General features: G+C 42.4%; 1 protein-coding gene across 1 annotated transcript; it reads right to left on the bottom strand.

Annotated features, from left to right (window-relative positions):
- Positions 1-1263: 1263 nt before the first annotated feature.
- LOC134753324 (zinc finger protein 737-like) lies at positions 1264-18439 on the bottom strand. The gene is made up of 14 exons (XM_063689182.1): positions 18188-18439; positions 17864-17956; positions 17137-17262; positions 15076-15280; positions 13674-13960; positions 12061-12188; positions 9824-9898; positions 8557-8695; positions 7752-7849; positions 7026-7146; positions 5450-5581; positions 4802-4999; positions 4288-4434; positions 1264-2135 (listed from the first exon to the last, which is right to left on the bottom strand). Exons 1-14 carry the CDS (start codon positions 18191-18193, stop codon positions 2043-2045), a joined length of 1848 nt encoding a protein of 615 aa, XP_063545252.1. The 5' UTR covers positions 18194-18439; the 3' UTR covers positions 1264-2042.
- Positions 18440-24601: the final 6162 nt, after the last annotated feature.

Here is a 24601-nt window from a genome sequence, read left to right as displayed (position 1 = left end):
TGTTTAAAATTGTATACCTACTTTAATTATGAATGTAAACAATGTGATATGTGCCCAAGTGTAAAAAAATCCTTAGGCTAAATAAACTTAGGCTTAGCTTACAATGTTTTAATTGTCCAATATTGTATAGGTACTTATATCAATAAAATATTTATGTTAAATAGTCTTTGAATATATCAATAATCATCTTCCTAGCGCTGTCCCGGCTTTTTACCACGGCTCATGGGAGTCTGGGGTCCTTTTGGCAAAAATCCTAAGAATTGGCGTAGGCATTAGTTTATGCGAAAGCAACTGCCATCTGATCTTTCCACCCACAGGGTAAACTGGGCCTTATGGGGGGGGGGGGGGGGTTACTCCAGTTTCCGACACTATGTTTTCCTTCACCGAAAATAACTTGTATCTAAATACATATCAAATGTTCCATGGTAGGTACATAAGACCTTTAAATTGAAAGTCACACACTCTTAGTACTCTTACCACTAGGCTACCAAATAATTAAGACTAAGCAAGCAAGCGGCAAGCTCGGCCGAATTTCACCTTCCCATACAATCGGAGAATACATAGTTCTCATTTTCAAACTACAGGTTGGATTTTAATGAAACTTTGCACATACAATGACATGAAGTATATCTAGGTGTGTAATTAGTTTATATAGCTCCAGTTTATAAGACAAACGAAATAGACCAAAAACAATTTTTGTATGAAAAACTTACATTCACTGTATTTTTTTTAACTATGGTATCTGAAGCTACATAAATGAATTACAGACCTTATCCCAGGGGTCACCAAATGGCCGGCCGCGGTCCGCATCCGGACCGCCGACGTTTTTTTATTTTTTTGCTTATTTAATAAACTCAATGAGAAACTGACCGCGATGGTCATTTTATTCTAAGAACCGGACCCCTGAAGCAACTAATTGGTGACCCCTGCCTTATCCTATTGTACGTCGGCGGTTTGGCAAAAATAATATTTTTGCCAAAAACTTATTAATTATTTAACTGTGTAGAAAATCGTTTCGTGGTGCGCCCTTTGTAACTTACAATTTTACAATTAGTCAAATAAGAGTTAATAGGTATCTCATAGGTAAGCGTGCTCCACCGTAGACCACATCATCACTTACCATCAGGTGGGATCGTGGTCAAACGCCTGCCTATACATCATAAAAAAAAAAGACCAGTGACATGAATGGCTGGGATATATTGGAACAATAATAAATTACAATAAAATATTCAATATTAAACGTTTATTATTATGTATACATAACCTCTGGATGCCATTCAAAATTCTTATTACTTCATCTATAAATAATAATTACATTGTATTGCACATCTCAATACATTACAATATAGGGATCCTACTGAGATCTTTATCCCCTAAAACTATGTGAGTTACAATACTTTAAAAATATAAATAAAATAACAATAATCAGATTAATGAGCCAATGGTACAAAACTTATTAAAACAAGGTATTTATTTACCAACTTAATTCTATTTATGTACAGTCTGCAAAACTATTCGCTTAGCACCCCTGCATACATGTTTGTATGCAGTCGTGTAATTTTTTTAATTTATTGTGTGGCTTTTTGTACCTTCAAAGAGCCGCATGCGGTGGGCGAGCCGCGGTTTGTCGACCCCTGTACCACAGGGCGGACACGTTATACATCAAAAATCACTTGCGTCTCTGTGTGAACGACACGTCTGTACACGCGGCATGCGTCATTGTGTGAGTAAGTTGCTTAAAAAACATTACTGAGCGGCCGACAAACGGCCGTCAATCTGGTGTCGCGGGGCGAGTTAATTCGAGTCGGGGCGGGACGGGGCGTGGCCGTTCTGTATGATAATACTATTACTTATTCTGTGCCTGTACTAGAAAATCAACGTGCAACATCTATATCAAACGCCTGAGATGTAAATGGTATATGACATACTTGAGACAGATGATCCCACAGTCAAACTCATTGTTGAGTTTTGCGGGGCTATGACTGTATTTAATAATACCTCTGTATTTTACAAAAAAGAAAATTACAAATGATAAGCCAACTTTACAGGATGTACATCTTGTCTGCGGCCATTTTGTTTTCGCACCACAGCGGCTGCGCGAGCGCCATCTCTTGCTGTAGCGGGGCAGGCTGCGTCTGTAAAGATAATGAGTATTTATTTAGGTACTAAATTAGTTTTGTTAAAAGGTAAGTTTATAAAATAATTATTCATAAAACAAATCTAAATAAATCAATTTTAAAATTATTTATTAATAATAAATAGTTCAGGCCTGCAGGATAAGGCTAAAAATACACGTCATAATTTGAGTTTGACTCGCACAAACAATTAAGCAAAACAAAAAACGAACGAATTATTTTAAGCACATTTCGCACTTGTATGGTTTTACGTGGTGTAACTAATATAAACTATAGTATGTCTAGTGGTTAGTGATCATAAATTAGCTACCGACCTGTCTAGAGCCCCGGCTAATAAGTTATGTGCGCGCTTAGAAGCATTTTCTGCTCACTTCGCTCTAATGACTAGATACAATAGGATAGAGCGGTACTGTCATAGTAAATTTTGTAGCAACAGTAAATTCACTGCCATCTAAAACTAAAAATGAAGATGTTTTAAAATACCATAAAATGTATTTATATATGGATAAATTACTTTTCATTTGCATTAATTATTTCATATGATTTAGAACCATGTTCTTTCACTCATATGCGTTAAAATTGTTAAATAACAAACGAAACCGTCAACGCCGTCTATACGACAGTAGGCCAAAGGTAGTGGCGCCATCTGTTCGAGAATCAAATTTTCTTGATTTTCGAGGCACGTTTTTTCCTTAGCTTATATCCATCTATTACGTAATACGGAGTTATATCTATCTTTGGTGTAACTCTACTACAAATTATACAGTAAAACCCGCCTAAGAAGATTAAAAAAAAAAAGAACCATGAACTGTTTGAAAACAAGTTGGTCCTGCCCTGTCCCTGGTCCCCTAGTGTAATAGGAATTTTATTCGGGGACTGCGAGTTGCAGGGGCATGGCACACTGCGTCCGATTCGCAAGTCGCTCCGAAGTTTGAGCGAGACAACGCTATGCGCGTATTATAGCGACATCCCGCTCGTGCGAATCGGACGCAGTGTGTCATGCTCCTTACTGTATGTACAAGACAATTGAGGTAACTGCCACTTTATATATCAAGCCTTATTGAGGTTACTGGTAGTTTACTAAAGTCTGAATTTTATTCTCATGGAATATCGAATATTACGCGAAACTCTGGGGGCGCCACTACCACAATCACTATCACAAAACAAGAAAATCGAAATTTCATTATCTAACATCTCTGTCATTCTTGCATATTTGAGCGATAAAGAGGCAGATAGCGAAATTTCGGATTCGCGTTTCCCGGTAGGTTCTCTGTAAACAAACTGCCTTGGTGCATCAATGTCATATTTTATTATCTCTGAAAACTTGTCATAAAACTGTTAAAGGCACAGTATGTATAAGTTACTCTATGGTTTACTAAACGGACTAGTGCTGCACTCTGGTAGCAGAACATTGCAGTAATACCCCCTATTAATGTAAACCAATAGTGCTGCCGTACTCGGTTTTAAAGGCTTTAATTTAAACCGCCTTCAAAAAAGGTAGAGGTTATCAATTTGATCGTGCTTTTTGTAAGTATGTAGGTATGCTACCGGAAAACTTCGTCATTTCTTGCTACCTACATTTATTTTTAAGTTTTTCTGCGAGCCCTTACTTTCAGAACCCCTGATTTGCCTGCAAGTGTCACTTTGACAGTGACAGTTGTTTGTAAGAATAAAATTCAGACTATAGCAGGGGTGCGAAACTCCTAGCTTCGAGCAAACTCGGCTCCGTTCGGCTCAGCATTGCTCCGAGCAATTATAAGGGGTTGGCACAACTTGACGTCCCTTTGCGTGCACGACCAAAGATAAGATAATGACCTGAATTTTGACAACCCTAAATAGCCGAAAGAGATAGTGTCACATATTAGAAAGGAACATCATGATTCGACCCTGAACCGCTGTCAAACTTCGGTTTTGTAGGAAGTTTCCTTTCTGTACGGTAGTACTATTATTTATTCTGTGATATTCTATATATTTGTGGTATTTTCTATAAAAAGGGACCTTATTGTCGATGGCGCTTACACCATTATTAACGATGCTCCGATATAAATACAATGCCGCCCGACGCTGTGCGGCGTAAGCGCCATCGGTAATAAGGTCCCTTTTCATAGCAAATGCCCCATTTATTTATTAGGATCGTCAGTTAACTACCGACCTGCTTGGTGTCCCGGTGCTTGCCCCGAGCACGCTTGGGCCACGGTTTCTTGAGATGCACGTACGTGATGTGTGCACGCTTCTCGCTCGCGTGCTTGAAGCACTTCCCGCACATTTCGCACTTGTATGGTTTTAGGCCGGTATGACTCTGCAAGAAACAAAATCCTATAATAATGTTGTCAATACATTGTGTACCCATTGTGTATCTTTGCTTATGAAAAATAGCATTATATATTTTTTTAATACACATTTTAAATATTGTATTGTTGTAAATATGGAATATTACGCGAAACTCTGCGTAGAGGGCGCCACTACCACAATCGAAGGGTCTATCGCGAAACAAGAAAATCGAAATTTCGTTATAACATCTCTGTCACTCTTGCATATTCGAGCGATAAAGTTGTCGCATTGCTGGCATTTGAAGTTTGCCGTCTCTTTCCATCCATCTTTTCCTCTTTCGCACACACTTACATACTTTATACCTAGGTATTGTGCCACAATAAGACGCCACTTACCGCCATATGCCTCGTCCTGTTGCTAGCTGTAGAGAACCTCTTGCCGCAAGCCGTGCAAGCGTGCTGCGGGCGTGTGGAGTGTAATCGTCGGTGAGCAATCAGTCGGTATCGCCGCTGGAAGCTTTTGTCGCATTGCTGACATTTGAAGAGTTTGCCGTCTGTGTGGGTGGAGCTGTGGTCTTGGAGGAGGGCTAGACTCTGTAAAAAAATGTGTGTAAATGACAAAAAGTACCACCGGTTCAAACCAACGCCACAGCCACGGGAAGATACCCTCGTGTCTTCTCGTATAAATGTTATCCCTACCAAAGAGAATTAAGTAGACATGGAGTGCTCACTCCATACATCAGTTTTGTTACCAAAACGACTATTATTTTCGTAGCTATTCGTCGTATCTAGCGTCAAGTAGCGAAATTATCAGTACTGCTACTCGACACTAGATGTCAGGTATGTCGCGACTGATTCAAACCGCTGAACTAATTTAGATGAAATTTTGTAAAAAGTTAGTTTACTCATAATCGCGGGAAAGGACATAGAATAGTTTTATCCCCAAAATTATGAATGTGAAAAGCGGGAGGAATTTACTATGGAAATGGGTTACACATAGAAATACTTATTATATGCAGACGAAGGAACCCAATTTTTATATACCTGGAACATCTTCCCGCACACTTCGCACATGCTTTTGGTCTTCATCGAGGGGTAGTTGGTTCGATTCTTGTCCGGGTGTGTTCGCCGGAAGTGGCGGTAGTATGCGAGAGAGTCCGGAAGTTGCATGTCACACTAGAAAAAGGGTATTTCTTGATCAAAGAGTACAGATACATACGTTAGCATCTACTTTTGATATTTCTTAGTCCAGATCAGCAAAAAGTATGGTTAAAAAAACAAAAAAAGTATGGTTAAAGATGGTATTTTTAGGGTTCCGTACAACGTAAAGGGTAAAAACGGGACCCTATTACTAAGACTCCGCCGTCCGTATGTCACCAGGCTGTATCTCATGAACCGTGATAGCTAGACAGTTGAAATGTTCATAGATGATGTATTTCTGTTGCCGCTATAATAACAAATACTAAAAACAGAATAAAATAAATATTTAAGTAGGGCTCCCATACAACAAACGTGATTTTTCTGCGTAATGGTACGGAACTCTTCGTGCGCGAGTCCGACTCGCACTTGGCCGGTTTTTTGTTTATATTTGAACAATGCATACGAGTAGGTATATCAATTTATTGCATGCCTTTCCATTGCACAATTATTCAATACCACATTCTTTATATGTGACTAGCGACCCGCCCCGGCTTCGCACGGGTAGTTCAACTAATTTACACAAACCTGTACAAATTATACATATAAACGTTCCTCTTGAATCACTCTATCTATTAAAAAAAACGCATCAAAATCCGTTGCGTAGTTTTAAAGATCTAAGCCTACATAGAGACAGACATACAGACAGCGGAAAGCGACTTTGTTTTATACTATGTTAGTGATAATAAGGCAACATATGTTTGTTACATGAGAGCGATACAGAAAAATGGAAGTCGCATTTGGCACTCTGAAATGAATAACCTGATGTAATATACGCCAATCACAATATTCACAACACACACAGTCACAGAATAAATAATAGTACTAGATACAGAAGATTCACTCTCTAACAAAACGCGTCTATAACGACAAATATGACCGCGAGGTGGCGCCAGCGCGAACAGGCGTCCGTTCCGTAGCGGTGCGCGGCAACTACTATGGCCATAGAGTAACTTATACTAGAGCGGTACTGTCATAGTAAATTTTGTAACCCCAGTAAATTCACTGCCATCTGTCGACACACTTTAAAACTAAAAATAAATATTTATAAAAATACGATAAAATGTATTTAAATATGGATTATTTGATTTATTTATTTGCATTAATTATTTTTATGATTTTGACCCATGTTCTTTCACTGATATGCGTTAAAATTGTTAAATAACAAACGAAACCGTCAACGCCATCTATACGACAGTAAGCCAAAGCTAGTAGCGCCCTCTGAACGAGAATCAAATTTTCTTGATTTTCGAGGCACGTTTTTTCCTCAGACTGTATCCATCTATTACGGAGTTATATCTATCTTTGCTATGGCTAGACACCAAAACTGGGGGCGGCCGCATGTACTTGTAGCGGCGCGACGAAATCGCGGAGTGAGTCACGCCTGACACTGTCTTCATGGTTCTGTGGTTAAGTGACCTACCTGTTCGCACGGAATGGGTCCCTCAGGCTTGTCCGTCCTGCTCCGACGAGTCTTGCCGTCTCTGTCACACTCGTCTTCGATGCGCCGTCCCCTCTTGCGACAACCGTTTTCTTTCCTGTCCCTACAGAATGGGAAAAAGGAAATGCATAAATGAAAAATAATTAAAAATGTTAAATTTGGGACAGAAACAGTTAAGTGACTGTAAAAGGGAAGTCCTTGATGTTTTTTTTAAATAATCGGTAATATCAAAATTATAATTTATTCAATAAATGTCAGTATAACAATAAAAAACAATTCAATAATAACTTAAGACTAGACTGAAGCCTAGTCAGAAGTCCCCGCCGAGTTGTCCCTTGCGCAAAGGTGCCCATCACACTAGCCGCGTTACCACGTTGAATTGCGATGGACAACCTTTGCACCAGATACCAGGTACGAACCCGCGCGGGCGTCAGACCCCTTCTCCCTGATGCGATGTCCCACTTCCCTAATAATAGCCTCTGACCCCCAGCACCCAGTAGTCTCAAACGCCAGGGGTACCAAATAATAATTACCTAAATATTTGACTATCATAAGACATCAATGCTCATTGCTCAGAAGCTAGTACCTACTCCCCATCAGCCAGTCTTCACAATGGAGGCAGATCCGCACGCCGCTCCGTTGTGCGAGCGAGGCATCACTATATACGTGCATAGCGCTGTTTCGCTCACACATCGGAGCGTAACTTACGCATCGTGTCTAGGAGATAGTTTGGTATGTTGGTCTAGAGCAGCCTGCGAGGCGAAGCGGACGTCACACCGTTGGCAGTACGGGCCGTTCTCATCGACCTGCAAGTGTATAGGTATAGACATAGTATAGTAGTTATAGACATGAAACCGAACGACCAGGGGTAAGAGAAAGACATATTCATGTATTGACAGGTTAATGTATGGCAGCATAATCCTTTTTCTCTTTTACTCTTGTAAATTTCGGTATTTCGCCATCGCTGTGAAAATTTCAACTGTGACAGACGGACAGACAGACAGCGAAGTCTTAGTAATAGGGTCCCGTTTTTACCCTTTGGGTACGGAACTCTAAAAACAGTTTGGTTTGTGAGGTGCTAATCGACCAATGCGAATCATCTCATCTTCCTCGCGTTGTCCCGGCATTTTGCCACGGCTCCATGGGAGCCTGGGGTCCGCTTGGCAACTAATCCCAAGAATTGGCGTAGGCACTAGTTTTTACGAAAGCGACTGCCATCTGACCGTCCAACCCAGAGGGGAAACTAGGCCTTGTCGGGATTAGTCCGGTTTCCTCACGATGTTTTCCTTCACCGAAAAGCGACTGGTAAATATCAAGTGATATTTCGTACATAAGTTCCGAAAAACTCATTGGTACGAGCCGGGGTTTGAACCCGCGACCTCCGGATTGCAAGCCGCACGCTCTTACCGCTAGGCCACCAGCGCTCTCGACTCGAATCGACCAATGCGAATGCGATGTAAAATATTGCTTGTGAATAAAATAAATGAAATGAATAACAATCAATGACAGATACCGGCTGGTGGTTAAAGCGATGCTTTAGTTTCTTGTGCAGCTGCAGACCTTTTCCACTCACGAATGAATGTCCGCAGAGGGAGCACACCCAGTCCGATGGATGCTTGATGCGAATGTGCCCCATGTAGGTTGAGAACTTGCTGCGAATGGACATAAGTATTTATAAGAATAGTTCATTGTTAAAATGGCTGTAAGTACTCCCTTTTTGGCGAAATTTATTTCGCCGAATTTCACTTGGCAACCAACTTTTCGCCAAAGTTTCATTTGACAAACCAATCGTTGGCATAATCTTACTTCGCAACCATTTCATTTCCCAACCCCATAGTTGGGAAATGAAAATGCCGTACTAGGTTGGGTTAGGTTAGGTCGGATTATGTAAAGTTGCGAAATGAAATTCGGCCAAATGAAACTTTGGCGAAAAGTTGGTTGCCAAGTGAAATTCTGCAATACAATTTTCGGCGAAAAGTAGGTAAACCGTTAAAATGTTTATCGCTTTTTGGCTCATTATTTGAAAGTTTGTTACAAATTACTTTTGTGAACAGATTTCAAGGTGTTAACCAACTAACAATAACTAAGTGTATGTACAAACTAAGTGGACGAAATGCGACTCAAATGCGGCTTTTCAGAGAACCTGGGTTTCCATTTTCAAGCACTATCAGTGTTAAGCATCAAAGCGCGTGAGTTAAATCTTTAAAATTAGTTTAGTGTAAGATAAAAGACATTTATTCGTGACGCTATCAAAACATGTACAAACATGTACAGACAACAAAAGCAGAACATTAAGTGTGAATCATGAAATAGACGAAACTCAGCATAATGATAGGTTTCGTAGGGCCCATTCGGTGATGCCACGACATATAACACAACGAATATCTGGGAGAATGAGCTTTGCTCGGAAACAGTGGCGTAACTAGGGGGGGGGGGCAGAGGGGGCAAGTGCCCCGGGCGCCATCCAAGGGCGCCAAAATGAGCAAAAGGCAGCAGCACGGAAACTTTTGTCAGTCGTCAGGGGGCGCAAATTTGGTGACTGCCCCGGGCGCCATATCCTCTAGCTACGCCCCTGCTCGGAAAACATATAAAAGCTTAAAAATTCGCGTTTTCCCAGAGATAAGACCTAACTAGATCGATTTTTTGCCCCGAAAACCCCCCATAGCATAGCATTTCATCGAAATCGTTAGAGCCGTTTCCGAGATCCCGAAATATATACACAAGAATAGCTCGTTTAAAGGTATAAGATACATATTAAAACAAGACTGTAGTATGCTTACACGAAGTCTTCTTGACAGTGAGGGCACTGATAACGCGTTCCGTTGTGCCACCCTTCATGTAGTTTAGCCGCGTGTCTAGAACAATATAACTAACGTTAATTTTGTATTAACTAAGGTATGTTGATAAAACAAGACATCATTTTATTTTATGGTCTTCATCAGCAGTTCCATTTACTATAAAACAATGCACAAATCACTATAGGTGTGTCTATAACATAGCCTATAACCTAAAGGGGGCCACTGACTATCAGTCCGCCGGACGATATCGGCCTGTCAGTTAGAACAAAAATTTGACAGTTCCGAACAACTGACAGGCCGATATCGTCCGGCGAACTGATAGTCAGTGGGCCCCTTAAGACCTATTACTGTGAACAATTTTGAACATATATTTTTTTACATTCGACACATACAAAATTACGAATTGAAAACGTCCTCCTAATAATTTGAAGTCAGTTAACCTTTTGGACGCCAATGACGGATATATCGGCAGCGTAGGTCCAACGCCAAAGACCGATTAATCCGTCACAGACCACAGAGCAACATAGACCTACGTGCATTCGTATAAAGTTCAATTTCAGTTTTGACACTTCAGTGGCGTGGCGTCCGAGTGACAGCTTTTGTGTTTGACACGGCGTCGAGAAGGTTAACAAACGGCTATGTAGAATTTTCAGAAATATCAAAAGAGTAGCGTTTTTAAATAGGATTCTTAGTTTTAGTTTTATAATTTATATATTATATTGTATATATTAGGTATATGTATTAGAGTACATGGTCTAGCCTTTTAATATAATCATTTCTTTTAATTTTTGGTTTAATTTAGCTTTGCGTATTATATTTTGTTAGTAGTAGTAGCACCGCCCACAATCTCTCTGCTTTGCCCTAAGGTTGACTGGTAGAGAATGCTTTTGGCATTAAGTCCACCTTTTGTACGATAAGTATTTCTTTTGTGCAATAAAGATTAAATACCCCCAGAAAATTTGGACCCGGGTATGTCCATAACTACGTCCGGACCCGGGTATGTCCTTAAACTATGTCCAAAAGAGAGGTATGGGCACTGCGAATGACATCTCGCTTTGTGTGGTAGGGCACAGGACAGCGGATGTCATTCCAGATCTCGAGCAGAGCCCAACTGGGGAAGTACCTCCACCTTACAGAAAACCGCAGCCAAATAACACTAGACCCTACTCATAGTGTTGTGTTCCTGCCGGTGAGTAAGGTTGCCAGAGCTCGACGAGGGAGAGGAGTGTTAGGGTCGGCAACGCGCATGTAACTCCTCTGGAGTTGCAGGCGTACATAGGCTACGGAGACTGCTTAACATCAGGCGGGCCGTATGCTTGTTTGCCACCGACGTAGTATAAAAAATTTTTTTATTATTATTTATTTACATACACACAACCATCAATTACAGGAAATCCTAATTCGACAGTATGGAAATTGACACAAAAAATAGGTACATTACATTAGCTTACAGATTACAGTAGCACAATACGTAAAGCGTAGCCCTTGTGAGTTCGTTCAAAGAACAAGAGAACAAATCTAACTCGATCGCTACTCTATTAAGGGTCCGAATTGCGCGCGTAAAGGGGGCCTGGCGAAGGAGTTGCGTTCGAGCGAGCGGCTCGGCCAGCAGGCTCGGCCGCCGCCGCCGCCACACATACCGATCTGGTACGTTCAAACGCACCTCTGCCAGGACTCCAGGGTTGCACAACTTGCCCCGCACCAACTTAAATATATATGAAGCTAGCCCCAGCTCCCTTCTAACTTCTAGTTTATTGTATCCTACCATTCCTAACACGAACAACGTAGGATACTTTAACGGATAAAAAGGGTATACTCCGTATAATTTTAAATATATAAATCTAATAAATTTATTTTGGATGCGTTCCAACATTAACCTATATTTTGACTCGTGTGGACTCCAGATTGCCGCATTACCCTCCAAGTGACTCCTGACTATTGCCTCGTACAAGACACGTATCGCGTTAATATTAGTAAACCCATGAGCCTGCCTCATTACAAACCCCAGATTTCGGAAAGCCTTCTTACATACTGAAACAATATGGTCTCGAAAGGTGAGATCGGACTTCAGCAGCACCCCTAAGTAAAAATAAATAAATAAATAAACTGGTAGAATGAAAATTGCAGCAATATACTAAACTGCACTGCTTCTTTAGTGTATGATATCTATTTCAGTTTATAATACTAAAGACATAGATTGATTGCTTGACTGAACTCACCTCCTAGTAGTAACATAAGCGCAGCACTTGCAACTAAACTGTTGCACATGCGAAGCAGCGTGGTTGCGCAGCGCGTGTTGCATTTTAAAGTGTGTTTTACACACTTCGCATACGAATGTGCCGCTTTGCTGCAACAGTACTATCAGCATCAGAAGTGGCTTCGGGCGAGGTGTTCAAAATGAACTGAACACAAGCTAAGATACTTCTGCTGCTGACTGTAGGAATAATAATGACTGAAAGGTATCATATAAAATATCTGGGAGACTGTAGCCGCCGTGCAGGTCTCGACGACAAATAAAAAGACTTCAATTTGAAGTAAACTTATAATCAATAGGTGCTGGTTACTTTACAAGGTACAGTTGACGTAAACGGTTAAAAGTGTAGAAGTGGTGGTAATAGTATGGAGGCTGATGCGAAAGTGATTAAGCTAATTTTGAATGGTAAAAAGGTAGTCTAAATTTAGGTGCCTCTAATTGGTCGCGATACAGGTTATGTGGAGCGCTCCTATTGGTGCATTTAAATAAGCCTCCGCATAGTAAGCAAGCCCGACGGCTGCGTTTAGCTACTGCATTACAAATAAGAGGTTGCGTGCGTTCGCAACAGAGACCGAGCTTTGCTCGGAAAACATATAAAAACTCAAAAATGCGTGTTTGCCCAGAGATAAGACCTAGCTAGATCGACTTTACGCCCCCGAAAACCCTCATATAGGAAATTTCATGGAAATCGTTAGACACGTTTCCGAGATCCCCGATATATATAGATATATATACAAGAATTTCTCGTTTAAAGGTATAAGATTATATATTATGCACAATATTGCCCTAACGTATTGCGCTAGTAGGTCATTCTACTTTATGATATATGATATTGCTTACCTATTCTTATATTGTAATGCATTGTACTATAATTTGACGACCATTACGAGATACCTAGGTATAACTAGCCATATTGACATCTTTTTCGTGACCATGCTAATATTGACATCGTATATTTATTTCCCAACATTTATTTGACTTTGTGATGAATTTTTATCTGTATTGACATTTGTATATAATAAGTGACGATCATAATATAAATTCGTATAGATTAAGTTAAAATAATTTATAATGTAATTTAATATTATGAAATAAATAAATCTAAATCTAGATAACCTTTTTTAGAAAAAAATGCAGAGGTGTTTGTAACGCACAGCCTAAATCATTAAGATAAATAGGACCTTGAAATTTCAAACATATATTCTTAAATTCTCTATTAATTTCTCCTAAGGCCCAGCCATACAAATGAGAAATCCAAAATTGCCAACTGCCAATGCCACTGAAATTTGAACCTAAAGTGTAGCTTAATAGAGTCGATTTTGCGTTGTTTGAAAATTGAACGAAACAAAGCAAAAGCTACTCTGTTCCAATGAAATATGATTTAAATTTCATTGAACTGAAGAAGTACTATAGATAGGACCTTGGGCCTTAGGAGGTTAAAAAGGATATTTTAACATCAACCCCTCACCTCCCCTCGCCCAAAGAGGGTGAAAATGGGGTTGAAAGTTTAACGACATCTACGCGGGCGGAGGGTAATTTAATTACTAATAAATCATGACGAATGAATATAATACTTACATCTGTATGCCGAATAATATGACTATTATAAGCGTCCTCGTCCAAAAACCCTTTAAAACAATCTTCACATTTAAAAACAGAATTCTTATAATTCGCTGTCTCTTTCCTTCTCATTATCACCTCTAACTGCTCCTTAAAAGTCAAGTCAGTGATAGTAAATAAGGCTTCGTTTAACACTTCACTCGCTGGCTTCCTTCTTCTGTCTATTTTAAGTTCTTTTTTCTTCTTTTTACTCTTTTTTGGTTTTTTCTGTTTAGCTAAAACTTCATCGCTGGATGTTTCAGGATCTAAAATTAATAATTAATAAAATTACTTTCTAATCCAGAGGTCGTATGTTCGATTCCTGGCTACTGATGATCTTTTTAGGGTTCCGTACCCAAAGGGTAAAAACGGGACCCTATTACTAAGACTTCTCTGTCCGTCTGTCTGTCTGCCTGTCACCAGGCTGTACCTCATATCGTGATAGCTATCACAGTGGAAATTTTCACAGATGGTGTATTTCTGTTGCCGCTATAACAACAAATATTAAAAAGTACGGAACCCTCGGTGGGCGAGTCCGACTCGCACCTGGCCGGTTTGTTTCGGAACTTATGTACGCATTATATTATTGGTGAAGGAAAACATCGAGAGGAAACCATTAAAGAGAGGAAAGCGAAAAACCGGCCAAGTGCGAGTCGGACTCGCGCACGAAGGGTACCATTGCGCAAAAAACGGCAGATAAATCACGTTTGTTGTATGGGAGCCCCACTTATATATGTATTTTATTCTGTTTTTAGTATTTGTTGTTATAGCGGCGACAGAAATACACTGAAAATTTCAACTGTCTAGCTATCACGGTTAACGAGATACAGCCTGGTGACAGACAGATGGACAGTGTAGTCTTAGTAATACGGTCCCGTTTTTACACTTTTTACCCTTAGGGCACGGAACCCTAAAAAGTCATAACCCAGGTAGCAAAGTGACGTCAGCGACGTCATAATGACGTAATTATGGGGTCATAATGACGTTTTAATGCTGTTAGGGAAGGTGTATGTGAAGTACCCAACCCGCTCGCGTATGAGAGGAGGGCTGTGCCCAGCAGAGGGAAATAGATCGGCTGAATTATACATATATTATTTGTATAGCCTCCTAAGTCCTGCGGTACCAAATTTTGTACATTATAAAAGTCACCCTTCAGTCCTAGCATTAAGTAAATTACTATAGTAATAAGCACCGATAGTACATATTTCTTTCAAATTTCAATGCTCGCGCGGAGTATTCTGACAGTCCATAGAGTTGTAAATAGTCTGTTCAGGACTGACAGCAAATATTTATTATGTGCAAAAAAATGAACAAGAGGCCTCTAGGACTATGACGTTTAAAAAAAGCTGGGACTTAGGAGGATAGATATTAAAATACGCACCTAAATCAAATTGTACGCTATGCAGCTCATTATCGCTTGTAACTTCATTTATATTTACTTCTTGTATAGGTTCTTGTGCTTGTTCATATGTTCCTTCCGTGTCATGTAACTTTAAAACATAGTGATTTACATAATATTTGCAAACTAAGGTGGATGTGAGGTTGTGTTTCTGACGATCTATGGTTTGCAGCTGCTGCATGTAATCCTGAAATGATAAATTGCATTACACTGCAATATTATTAAATTAATTACATAATATTATAAAACTAGCTTTTGCCCGCGACTTCGTCTGCGTGGACTAAACACACTTAACAGCAGCTAAAGTAAGTATAGCGCCTGGAAAAATTCTCATAGCAATTCAATTTGAGTATAAGAGTATTATGCATACAAATTAGCAGGCACTTCATTAATTATCTCAATTCCACCCCGCTTTTTACTTTCTTAAGGGATAATTTTCGGGATAAAAACTATCCTATGTCCTTCTCAGGGACTCAACCTATCTCTATGACAAATTTTATCTAAATCAATTCAGCGGTTTAAGCGTGAAGAGGGAACACACAGACAGAAAGACAGACAGACAGACTTTCGCATTTATAATATTAGTATGGATTATGAATTATTGAAGAAATTAGGCCCCATTTCAAAAGAATAGTAAAACATCCTTGTTTTCTTTATACAAACGGTTCCTATCCTAGTATCTGACTCTTCTTCTTCTTCCTGCCCTTATCCCACGTTATGTGGGGTCGGCACAACATGTTTTTCTCTTCCATTCTCCTCTATCTTTCGTCACCTCAGCACTCACTCCTTTTTTTCTCATATCCTCTTTCACACAATCCATCCATCGTTTTTTGGGTCTGACTACTATACTATACTTAGACGAGACGACCTGTCTGGACTAGAGCGTCTTAACCCTTCTTCTTCTTCGTCTTTGCCTTTATCCCATTATTTGGGGTCGGCTCTCCTCGTTCTCATGCGCCAGGACCTTCTGTCCTGGGTTGTCTGTGGATTTAATTGGGCTCGTTCTAAATCCTTTGACACGGTGGACCACCAAGTAGCAGGCCGGCGCCCTGGTCCTCTTTTGGTTTCCTGAAGGGCCACCGCCTTACGACATGGTCATCGAGCACGGTGGACCAACAAGTAGCAGGCTGGCGCCCTGGTCCTCTTTTAGTTTCCTGAAGGGCCAGCGCCTTTTTCACGACATGGTCATAGAGCGTCTTAACCCTGCCTCATATATTATCTAATATTCATGTTCATCACATGTTTATTATTATATTTATTTATATTTGTTCCTGTCTCATTTATTTATTTATTAACACATTTATTTACACGGCATTACAGTTTACACCAATACACCGAGATATTAAATTTTACCAAATTAACAAAACAAGAATACATAAAAACAAAACATATAAAACTAGATATTATCATTTTTTGACAATTAATTGTTTACCATATATGAATTGCTTAATAAGCTAGCCTATGATCCATCATCTCACATCACAATACTTCAAGCATGGGTCTCATGGGTGTTTTCCTAGTATTATATAATCTGTGGTGTTTTCTATGTATTAAAGTATTTATACATAATGTATATCATCATGTACTTCTAGAAGCATAACTCAGTTCATTTCGATATTGTTTATTTTTATTATTTTTATTATTTATTGTAATGTTAATTTTGTGTTAATAATTATTCTAATAAGATAAGTCTGCCTGTTGTTACCTACTCACTTATGTCCTGTCATTGTTTGCAACATGTATTTTTCTTTGTATTTTATTATTATTATGTGTATATTATGTGTATTTTATTATTATTATTATTATTCTGTATATATAGTGATAGATGTAAGCACTAACATAGCTATAAGTACTTACTAACACAAGCTATATGAGTCTGTAAAGTTACTCGAAATAAAAATGATTTATTTATTATTTATTCATAAGTACCGTACAACACAAACATTATTGAACTTACTGTGGGACTTATTCAATTTGTGTAATAATGTCCTATAATATTTATACATTGTTACAAGTTATGTAGTATTGCTACAGAAAACTTACATATTGGTTATAAAGGCTAGCCATCAGAGCCTGGCTGCGCAGGGCCTTCTGCTGGAAGCGAGCACATGCCAGCAGCCTGAAGGCACATTCCCAGCACAGGGAGTGGGGTGAGCCATCTGCTGGCAACTGAAAATCATATTCTTATACTAAAGGTAACCATTTTTTTATTTACAAAATTTGAAGTTTGTCCAGCACCTATATCTTGCTTTCAAACAAGGGCTAATGTGGGGAACTGGGGTATCCAAACCTGGGGCCTATTAATAATAAAGTTATATTATTATTCCACCTCTCCAATTTTTTGGTCCAATGTGTATTTACATCTCACATTTGGCTTAATGAGAGATTGAGATGCAAGAAACAGTTCACACCAACGATCCTTGCACTAAAGAAAGCAAAAAAACAAAGATATTAGAACACTGATATCACATAATATACTTACCGTTTGCCAAAAATAAAATTGCATACCGTTTTGTTAGGCAGGCATCTGGTATTATATCCCATAGCTCAGTACATAGTCCATCACTTTCACCCAATAACCTAGTTAATTTTAGATTCCATCAACTCTCAATAGTCCTTACACCCTGGCGGGTGCTGCCTCTGCGTGCGTCCCATTACACGGGCAAGGACAGCATCCACTCGGTGTACCCCCCACATTTCATTAAAGTGTCAAAAGGGCTCTACGTGTTGGCTTCGGCTTCATGTTCCGTGATGGGAAAGACATACTTACATTAATTTTTGTTAGTCCTTCATAAGGCGTTTTTAAGTTATAATCGTCCATGTTATACAGTTTTGAATCAGTTGTCAGACAAACCCTGCAGACCTGTAAGAGCAAAAATGTTTTATTTTAGCCTATGTTTGGAATTGAAAAGGGGGAGAGGAGGCCTTTGCCCAGCAGTGGGACCCACACATAGGCTAATAAAAAAAAGTTTGGAATTGTAATTCCTTTAGCATGAGAGCATGACTAGCATGAGCCATTTTAGAAGATACGAAGCAAAACAAGTATTTAGTGTAAAAGAAGTAGTCCGTAAAAGACTAAAAAATGTATACTTACTCGCATTGTTATGTAGTAGACTAGTAGCAGAAAATAATTACCGAGCCGAGTATAAATGTCGCTCAAGACTGGACTTAAAGAATGATAAGATATAGGTAGGTACTACTCCTTAAAAGCGTGTACTTCTTAATAATGTGTTACATGTTGCAATTATTTATAATTGATTTTCTCAAACCATTTGGAAAATTGGAATACAAATACATAAATAAACATACATTGATTTGATTCAAAAAGTAAGTATATAGGCATTGATTGACCGCTGAGTACTGTCACTACTCTACTCTACCTACCGTCAGTGTCAGTTAATCAGTTTGACAGCAACGTTTGAGACTGTTTAAGCTACCTTTTAAAACGGGTAAAAATCTAGAATTGTCAATAAAAAAAAATAGCGGGAAATTTCAAATTATTCAAAATGGATTTAAAAATTTGCATGTATAGTTGGAAAGTTGCATATTTACTGTTTAAAGTCGATAACAATTGTGAATAATCAACGTAGTTTATACGTATTCTATTATGGTGATAACTTAAGCACATCACCGCGAAAATTGTATAATCGTCTTTCATTATACGCGTCTCACACTCCAGGAGATATCTGCTTGAGAGCTTCGTCGCCCAATTTTATCAGGTCAGCGCATAATGATCAGAGACAGCTCCAAAGTCAGGCAGGGTCATTGATGGGGGGGAGGGGGTAGTAGGTACGCTCAGGTATGCGACGCTGAGCTATTGGCCAACACCCCAAGTCCATCACACACGTCCCTGTCGTCCCCCCTGGGCAATGCTAGTGGTTAGTACGGGCGTCGCTATGTTTACCAACATACCCCGGACCACTAGTAGCAGAGTGTGAGGGCCTCGCCTGGTGTGGGCCACGCCGAGTGATGTGGCATCCCCACCCGCCAGGTTTTCCTTTTCCCTTCCCTAGAATTCCCGTCTTTAACCTCTCGAACGCCGGAGCGGGGATCCGCGCGGTAGGCATTGAATTCCAATTTAATTAATAATTGGAGTTCGGTGTCAGCTAGTGTGGGTCCGCGTTCCGGCTTTCGAGAGGTTAACATCCCGTGTTCCAAACAGTCATTTCCTGTCTTCACTCCTATCTTTATCCCCTCTACCCCAGTGGCATTCTGGCACGGCGTTCTGTTGGGTCTCTGTAAGTAAACGGAGGCCCAGCAGGGTGCTGGCCGGAATGCTACTGGGGTATTTTCTAATTCCCTCCCTTCTCTATCTCCCCCCTTTCTTGCTCCCTTATCTTACCCCTTTTTCCGCCAATCCAAGGTGTCATACGTACCGTGCCGATGGATGCGTGGCTGGTGGCGAGACCAGTCTCAAACGGCGTCTCTACGAAACCGGGGCGAATCGTAGCAGTACTCAGTCCTTCAGGCGGCAAGCGGGGCTCTGCCGTACTGTGACCACCATTTCCCTTGCTACTCGTGGGACGTTTTATGGAAGATACAAATATAAATAAAAATCTAAATAGCTTTGACGCCATGTCCTCGGCTCTGGACGGGATCCAGGCCGAAGGTAATATCGGAGCGATGGAGGCTGTAGAAGCCTCCAGCACGCCCGAAGTTTGCTCCCAGGGAGGGGAGGGGAAAGCTGAGGTCGACAGAGACGACATCGTCTCTGGTGCGCCCAACGACAACTTCTCTGCCAAAGAGCTGCATGTTTCGAAACGCTTGTCGGGTGCTGCTCGCAAGAGATTCCGCAGGCTGTTGGGTGACGGGGTAGCCAAAGAGCAAGCCCTGTCTATGGCCCGTAAGCCCTGGGCGGAGATCACTGTGGAGAAGCCGGCCACGGAAAAAGGCCCTGTAAAAAGGGTCCGATCTGAGGACGAATCTCCGCAGGGATCAGTGAAAAAGGCCCCGAAACTCCGCGTTGAAACCTCAGGGGAGTCTCGGCATCCGAGCTTCCGGGAGGTAGCGGGGTCCTCACGAGTAGGGATCCGTAATTCGGACCCTATGAGTGAGGACCAGATGAAGTTGGTCCACCGTCATCTAAATCTCGCCATGGTCCAGCAATGGGCAAATGCGAAGGGCGGTGCACCACAGTTTCTGGGCTTCATTCACAAGACAGGCTGGATACTTGTGACCTGTGTTAACCAGGTTAGCAGAGACTGGCTTGTGAATGAGGTCCCGAACTTAAAGCCGTGGCCGGAGGCCAAACTCTCCGTCATCCCGGAGGGTGAATTACCCAAACCAGCTACGGCTATCACCTTTATTCCGGAGTCTGAGGCGGCCTCAGTGGAGGAAGCCTTGGCGCTGATCAGGGTCCAGAACTTTGGCCTGAACACAGAACTCTGGAAAGTTCTCGGGGAAAAGGCTGAGCAGGGGGGCAAGGTGGTCACCTTCGCTCTGGATGAGCCTTCCTCCGAAACTCTTAAGGCCAATCGTGAAGAGGTAGCCATTGGCTTTAAGAAAGTACTGTTCCGGCTAAAAGGGGGGCCAAACGCTCCCCCAGCACAGCAGACGGAACAGCAACCTCAGTCCCTCGCCGAATCTACTCCAGGGCCAAGTACCAAGGTACCTGGCGGCCGAACCATACCCCAGGGCTCTCGTGGCCGTGGGGGCGGGCAACCGGCAGCCAGAGGCACAAGGGGCATGACGAGGGGCATGGTACCCGGTAGGGCCAGACCCATAACCTCGGCGACAGGAGGGCCTCAAGGGACTCCTATTGCGAGAGGCAGGGGTGGGCCACAACGGGTCACCAAAAGGGCCAAATAAAAGGCCTTGGACCTACGGCACCCGCGAGGGTCCTGCAAGCGAACATCCATCATGCGGCAGCCGCCACGGCCATTGTTGAAAGCCGGCTTGCAGGACACGTCGACCTCGCACTACTTCAAGAACCTTGGGTGCGAAACTCAACCATACTAGGACTGAATTCGGTTGGTAAAGTTTTATGCAATACTAATGGAATTAAGCCTAGGGCCTGCATTGTTTTTGGCAAGAACATTGACTTTCTACCTGTTCCAGAGTTATGCACAGACGACCTGGTAGCAGCGTATGTAAATCTCAAGGGATGGAGCGGGCAGAGAATTATACTCTGCTCGGCATACCTCCCTGGAGACAGGAACGACCCCTCTGCGGATCTCACAGCCGTGGCCGAGTACGCCCGCAGACACAACGCAGAAATGCTGGTGGGATGTGACGCTAACGCCCATCACACCAACTGGGGAAGCACCGACATCAATGATAGGGGTGAGTTACTACATGACTTTCTTCTATGCAATAACTTCCAAATTCTAAACATGGGATGTACACCCACCTTTGTCACTAGGGTCAGGAAGGAGGTTTTAGACTTGACTTTTGCATCTTCAAATCTAGCCAGGCACATTCAGAACTGGAGGGTAAGTGATGCGGAATCGTTGTCAGATCATAAGCACATCTGTTTTAATATAGCTTTTTCTCTCAGCGTTCAAACGGTCACCTTCAGGGATCCCCGGAGGACGGACTGGGAAGGCTACAGGAGCAGCCTAGAAAGCAATCTGGAATCCGCAGCGAAGGTAATCAAAACGCGGGAGAGTTTAGAACTTGCGGTGGAGGTGGTCTCAAATGGCATTGTAAGTGCCTTTGAAGAAAACTGTGCTCCCAAGTTCAAATCAACCAAACGTGTGGTCCCATGGTGGAACTCCAACCTCAGGAGGCTCAGGGACAAAACACGCAAGTTATTCAATAGGGCTAAGAGGACACAGGAGTGGGAGGTCTATCGGAAAGCCCTAAATGAATACAGTAAAGAGATTAGGAAAGCTAAGAGAGCGTCATGGAGGAGGTTCTGCGAGGAAATTGAAAATACGCCTCAAGGAGCGAGACTTCACAGGATACTCTCCAAAGCTAGAAGTAATCAAGTAGGCCTTCTCAGGAGGCATGATGGCTCCTTCACTGCTAGTGAGATGGAGACTTTGGAGCTCTTGGCTGAAACTCACTTTCCGGGGGCAGGACAGTCACACGAGCCCCAGCTGGTCAGAGGCCTGCATAGGCCTCGCCCAGAGGACTGGAGGCAGGCTGCCCTCGTCATAAGACCTGGGATAGTGAGGTGGGCTATAAACTCCTTTAAACCTTACAAGACGTGCGGCCTGGACGGAGTAAGCCCTGTGCTAATGCAGCGAGGAGCTGAAGTCCTAATCCCGCATTTGGTCAGGATCTTCAGAGCTAGTTATGCCTGGGGACACCTACCGGAGCAGTGGAACATGGTTAAGGTATTATTTATACCGAAGGCTGGGAGGAAGGATTACGCTTTAGCCAAGTCCTTCAGACCCATCAGCCTCTCCTCGTTCCTCCTTAAAACCTTGGAAAAGGTAATTGATAAGTATATCAGGGAGAGCTGTCTTCTAAACAAACCCATACACGACACCCAACACGCTTACCGTAGGGGCAGATCTACAGAGACTGCCCTGCTGGAGCTGGTTGACAGAGTGGAAAGGGCTTTGGAAGACAAGGACATAGCCCTGTCGGCCTTCCTAGATATTGAGGGCGCTTTTGATAATACACCCACTCGGACACTGGTGGAAGGGCTCAGGGCCAAGGAGGTGGACGACACCACTATCCGCTGGGTGCAAAGCATGCTCTCAAGCAGAATGGTTAGGCTAGACTTGCTTAACACTACACTGGAAGTGGCCACTGTGAGAGGCTGCCCGCAGGGGGGTGTATTATCTCCCTTGCTCTGGACTCTCGCGGTGGATGGACTTCTGCATAAGATGGCGGAGCTCCGAATCGACACTCAGGGGTACGCAGATGACCTTGTTGTGACGGTGAGGGGCAACTGTCAAAGTACTTTATCAGACCTTATGCAGAGGGCTCTCAACACCATGAATACATGGTGCAGAGATAATGAATTGTCTATCAATGCGGACAAGACAATTATAGTTCCATTCACGAACAAGCGGAAACTAGACAAACTTAAGCCGCTTGTCATGAATGGTAAAACTATTCCGTTCTCAACAGAGGTCAAATATCTGGGGGTAACACTGGACCAGAAACTGACCTGGAACAAGCATGTGGACGGAACTATACAAAAGGCTAGATCAGCCTTGGCAATATGCTGTCGTTTAGCAGGCAACCGATGGGGTCTAAAACCCAAGATTGCCTTGTGGCTATAGTGAGGCCGATAGTGTCTTACGCCTCCGTAGCATGGTACAGGAAAACGACGCAGAAGGCAACAGTGACGAGGCTTGGCAGCCTGCAAAGAACTGCCTGTGTCATCGTCACTGGAGCCATGTCATCCTCCCCGACGGCAGCCCTAGAGGCCATACTAAATCTACCGCCCCTTCACCTGCATCTGGAATTGGAGGCGAGATCTAGTATGCTTAGAATAGCGGGCGCGAGGAGAGGTAATTGGTTATCGCAAACTCTGAGACTGTTTAGGGAATCAGTGTACGATATTCCTGTTCTTGGGATGCCGTCCGACACTATGGCACCCAAATTTTGTCCACTCAAACTCTACTCAGTGGAACTCCCCAAAAGGGAGGACTGGTCAAACAGTCAAATTAAGTGGAAAGAAGGAAGCCTGAGGTGGTACACTGATGGCTCCAAATCCGGATCTGAAGTAGGCTGCGGAGTATATGGTGAAGCGCCCAGGAAAAGCATCAGCTTAAACCTAGGGCGTTTTTGCTCTATATTCCAGGCAGAGGTATACGCCATTATTGAATGTGCGTCAATGAATCTGCAAAGCAACTACGGCAACCATACTATCTATATCCATTCGGATAGCCAGGCGGCACTCTTAGCCCTAACCTCTGATGTCACCACATCGAGGCTGGTTGAGAACTGCAGGCAATTATTGAACAACCTTGGAGCCAGGAACAAGGTTGTTCTACGTTGGGTCCCGGGGCATGCGGGTATCGTTGGAAACGAAAAGGCCGACGAACTCGCGCGAGCAGGGGCTAAGGGGAAGAACTACAGTCCTGAGCCGTTTTGTGGGATTCCCAGAAGCCTAACGCGGCTCACCCTAAAGACCTACTGTCAATACAAAACCATTCAACTCTGGAGGGAGAAACCAGGGTTGAACCATTCCAAAGCGCTTATCAAGGCCTTCAGCAAAAAGGCGTCTTCGAGCGCCTTGGCGCTGCCTAGGAACCAACTGCGCAACTTGGTCAGGGTGCTTACCGGGCACTGCGGCCTAAATAAGCACATGCACACTATGGGGAAACGTGACATGGGGCGGTGCAGACTCTGTATGGAGGCAGAGGAGACGCCCCTACACATCCTCACAGAGTGCCCCTGCCTAATGCGCACTCGTGACTTGATCCTGGGTGGACATATATTGCGCCCGGAGGAGTTAAAGTCTCTCGAAACCAAAAAAATCCTGCAGCTGTTTGAAGTTGCAGGTTTGGATCGAGAGTTGTAGTAGGTGGCGATCACAATAGATCAGAGATGGTCGCAGTGATACATAGGCTCTGGAGCCTTACATAGCCCCTAGAAAAGAAGA

This window comes from Cydia strobilella, chromosome 26 (genome assembly GCF_947568885.1).
Source record: "Cydia strobilella chromosome 26, ilCydStro3.1, whole genome shotgun sequence".
In the NCBI taxonomy this organism is placed as follows: domain Eukaryota; kingdom Metazoa; phylum Arthropoda; class Insecta; order Lepidoptera; family Tortricidae; genus Cydia; species Cydia strobilella.
The sequence above is the reverse complement of the archived record's forward strand: the minus strand, read 5'-3'. Positions and strand labels throughout refer to the sequence as shown.

Bases quoted from the DNA above. Each gene is read 5' to 3' on its own strand.
- LOC134753324 (XM_063689182.1), bottom strand. The intron at 12,189-13,673 runs GTAAGTATTATA...GTACTGTTGCAG, and splicing joins ATATTATTCGGCATACAGAT to CAAAGCGGCACATTCGTATG. The intron at 7,850-8,556 runs GTATCTGTCATT...ATACACTTGCAG, and splicing joins ATCGCTTTAACCACCAGCCG to GTCGATGAGAACGGCCCGTA.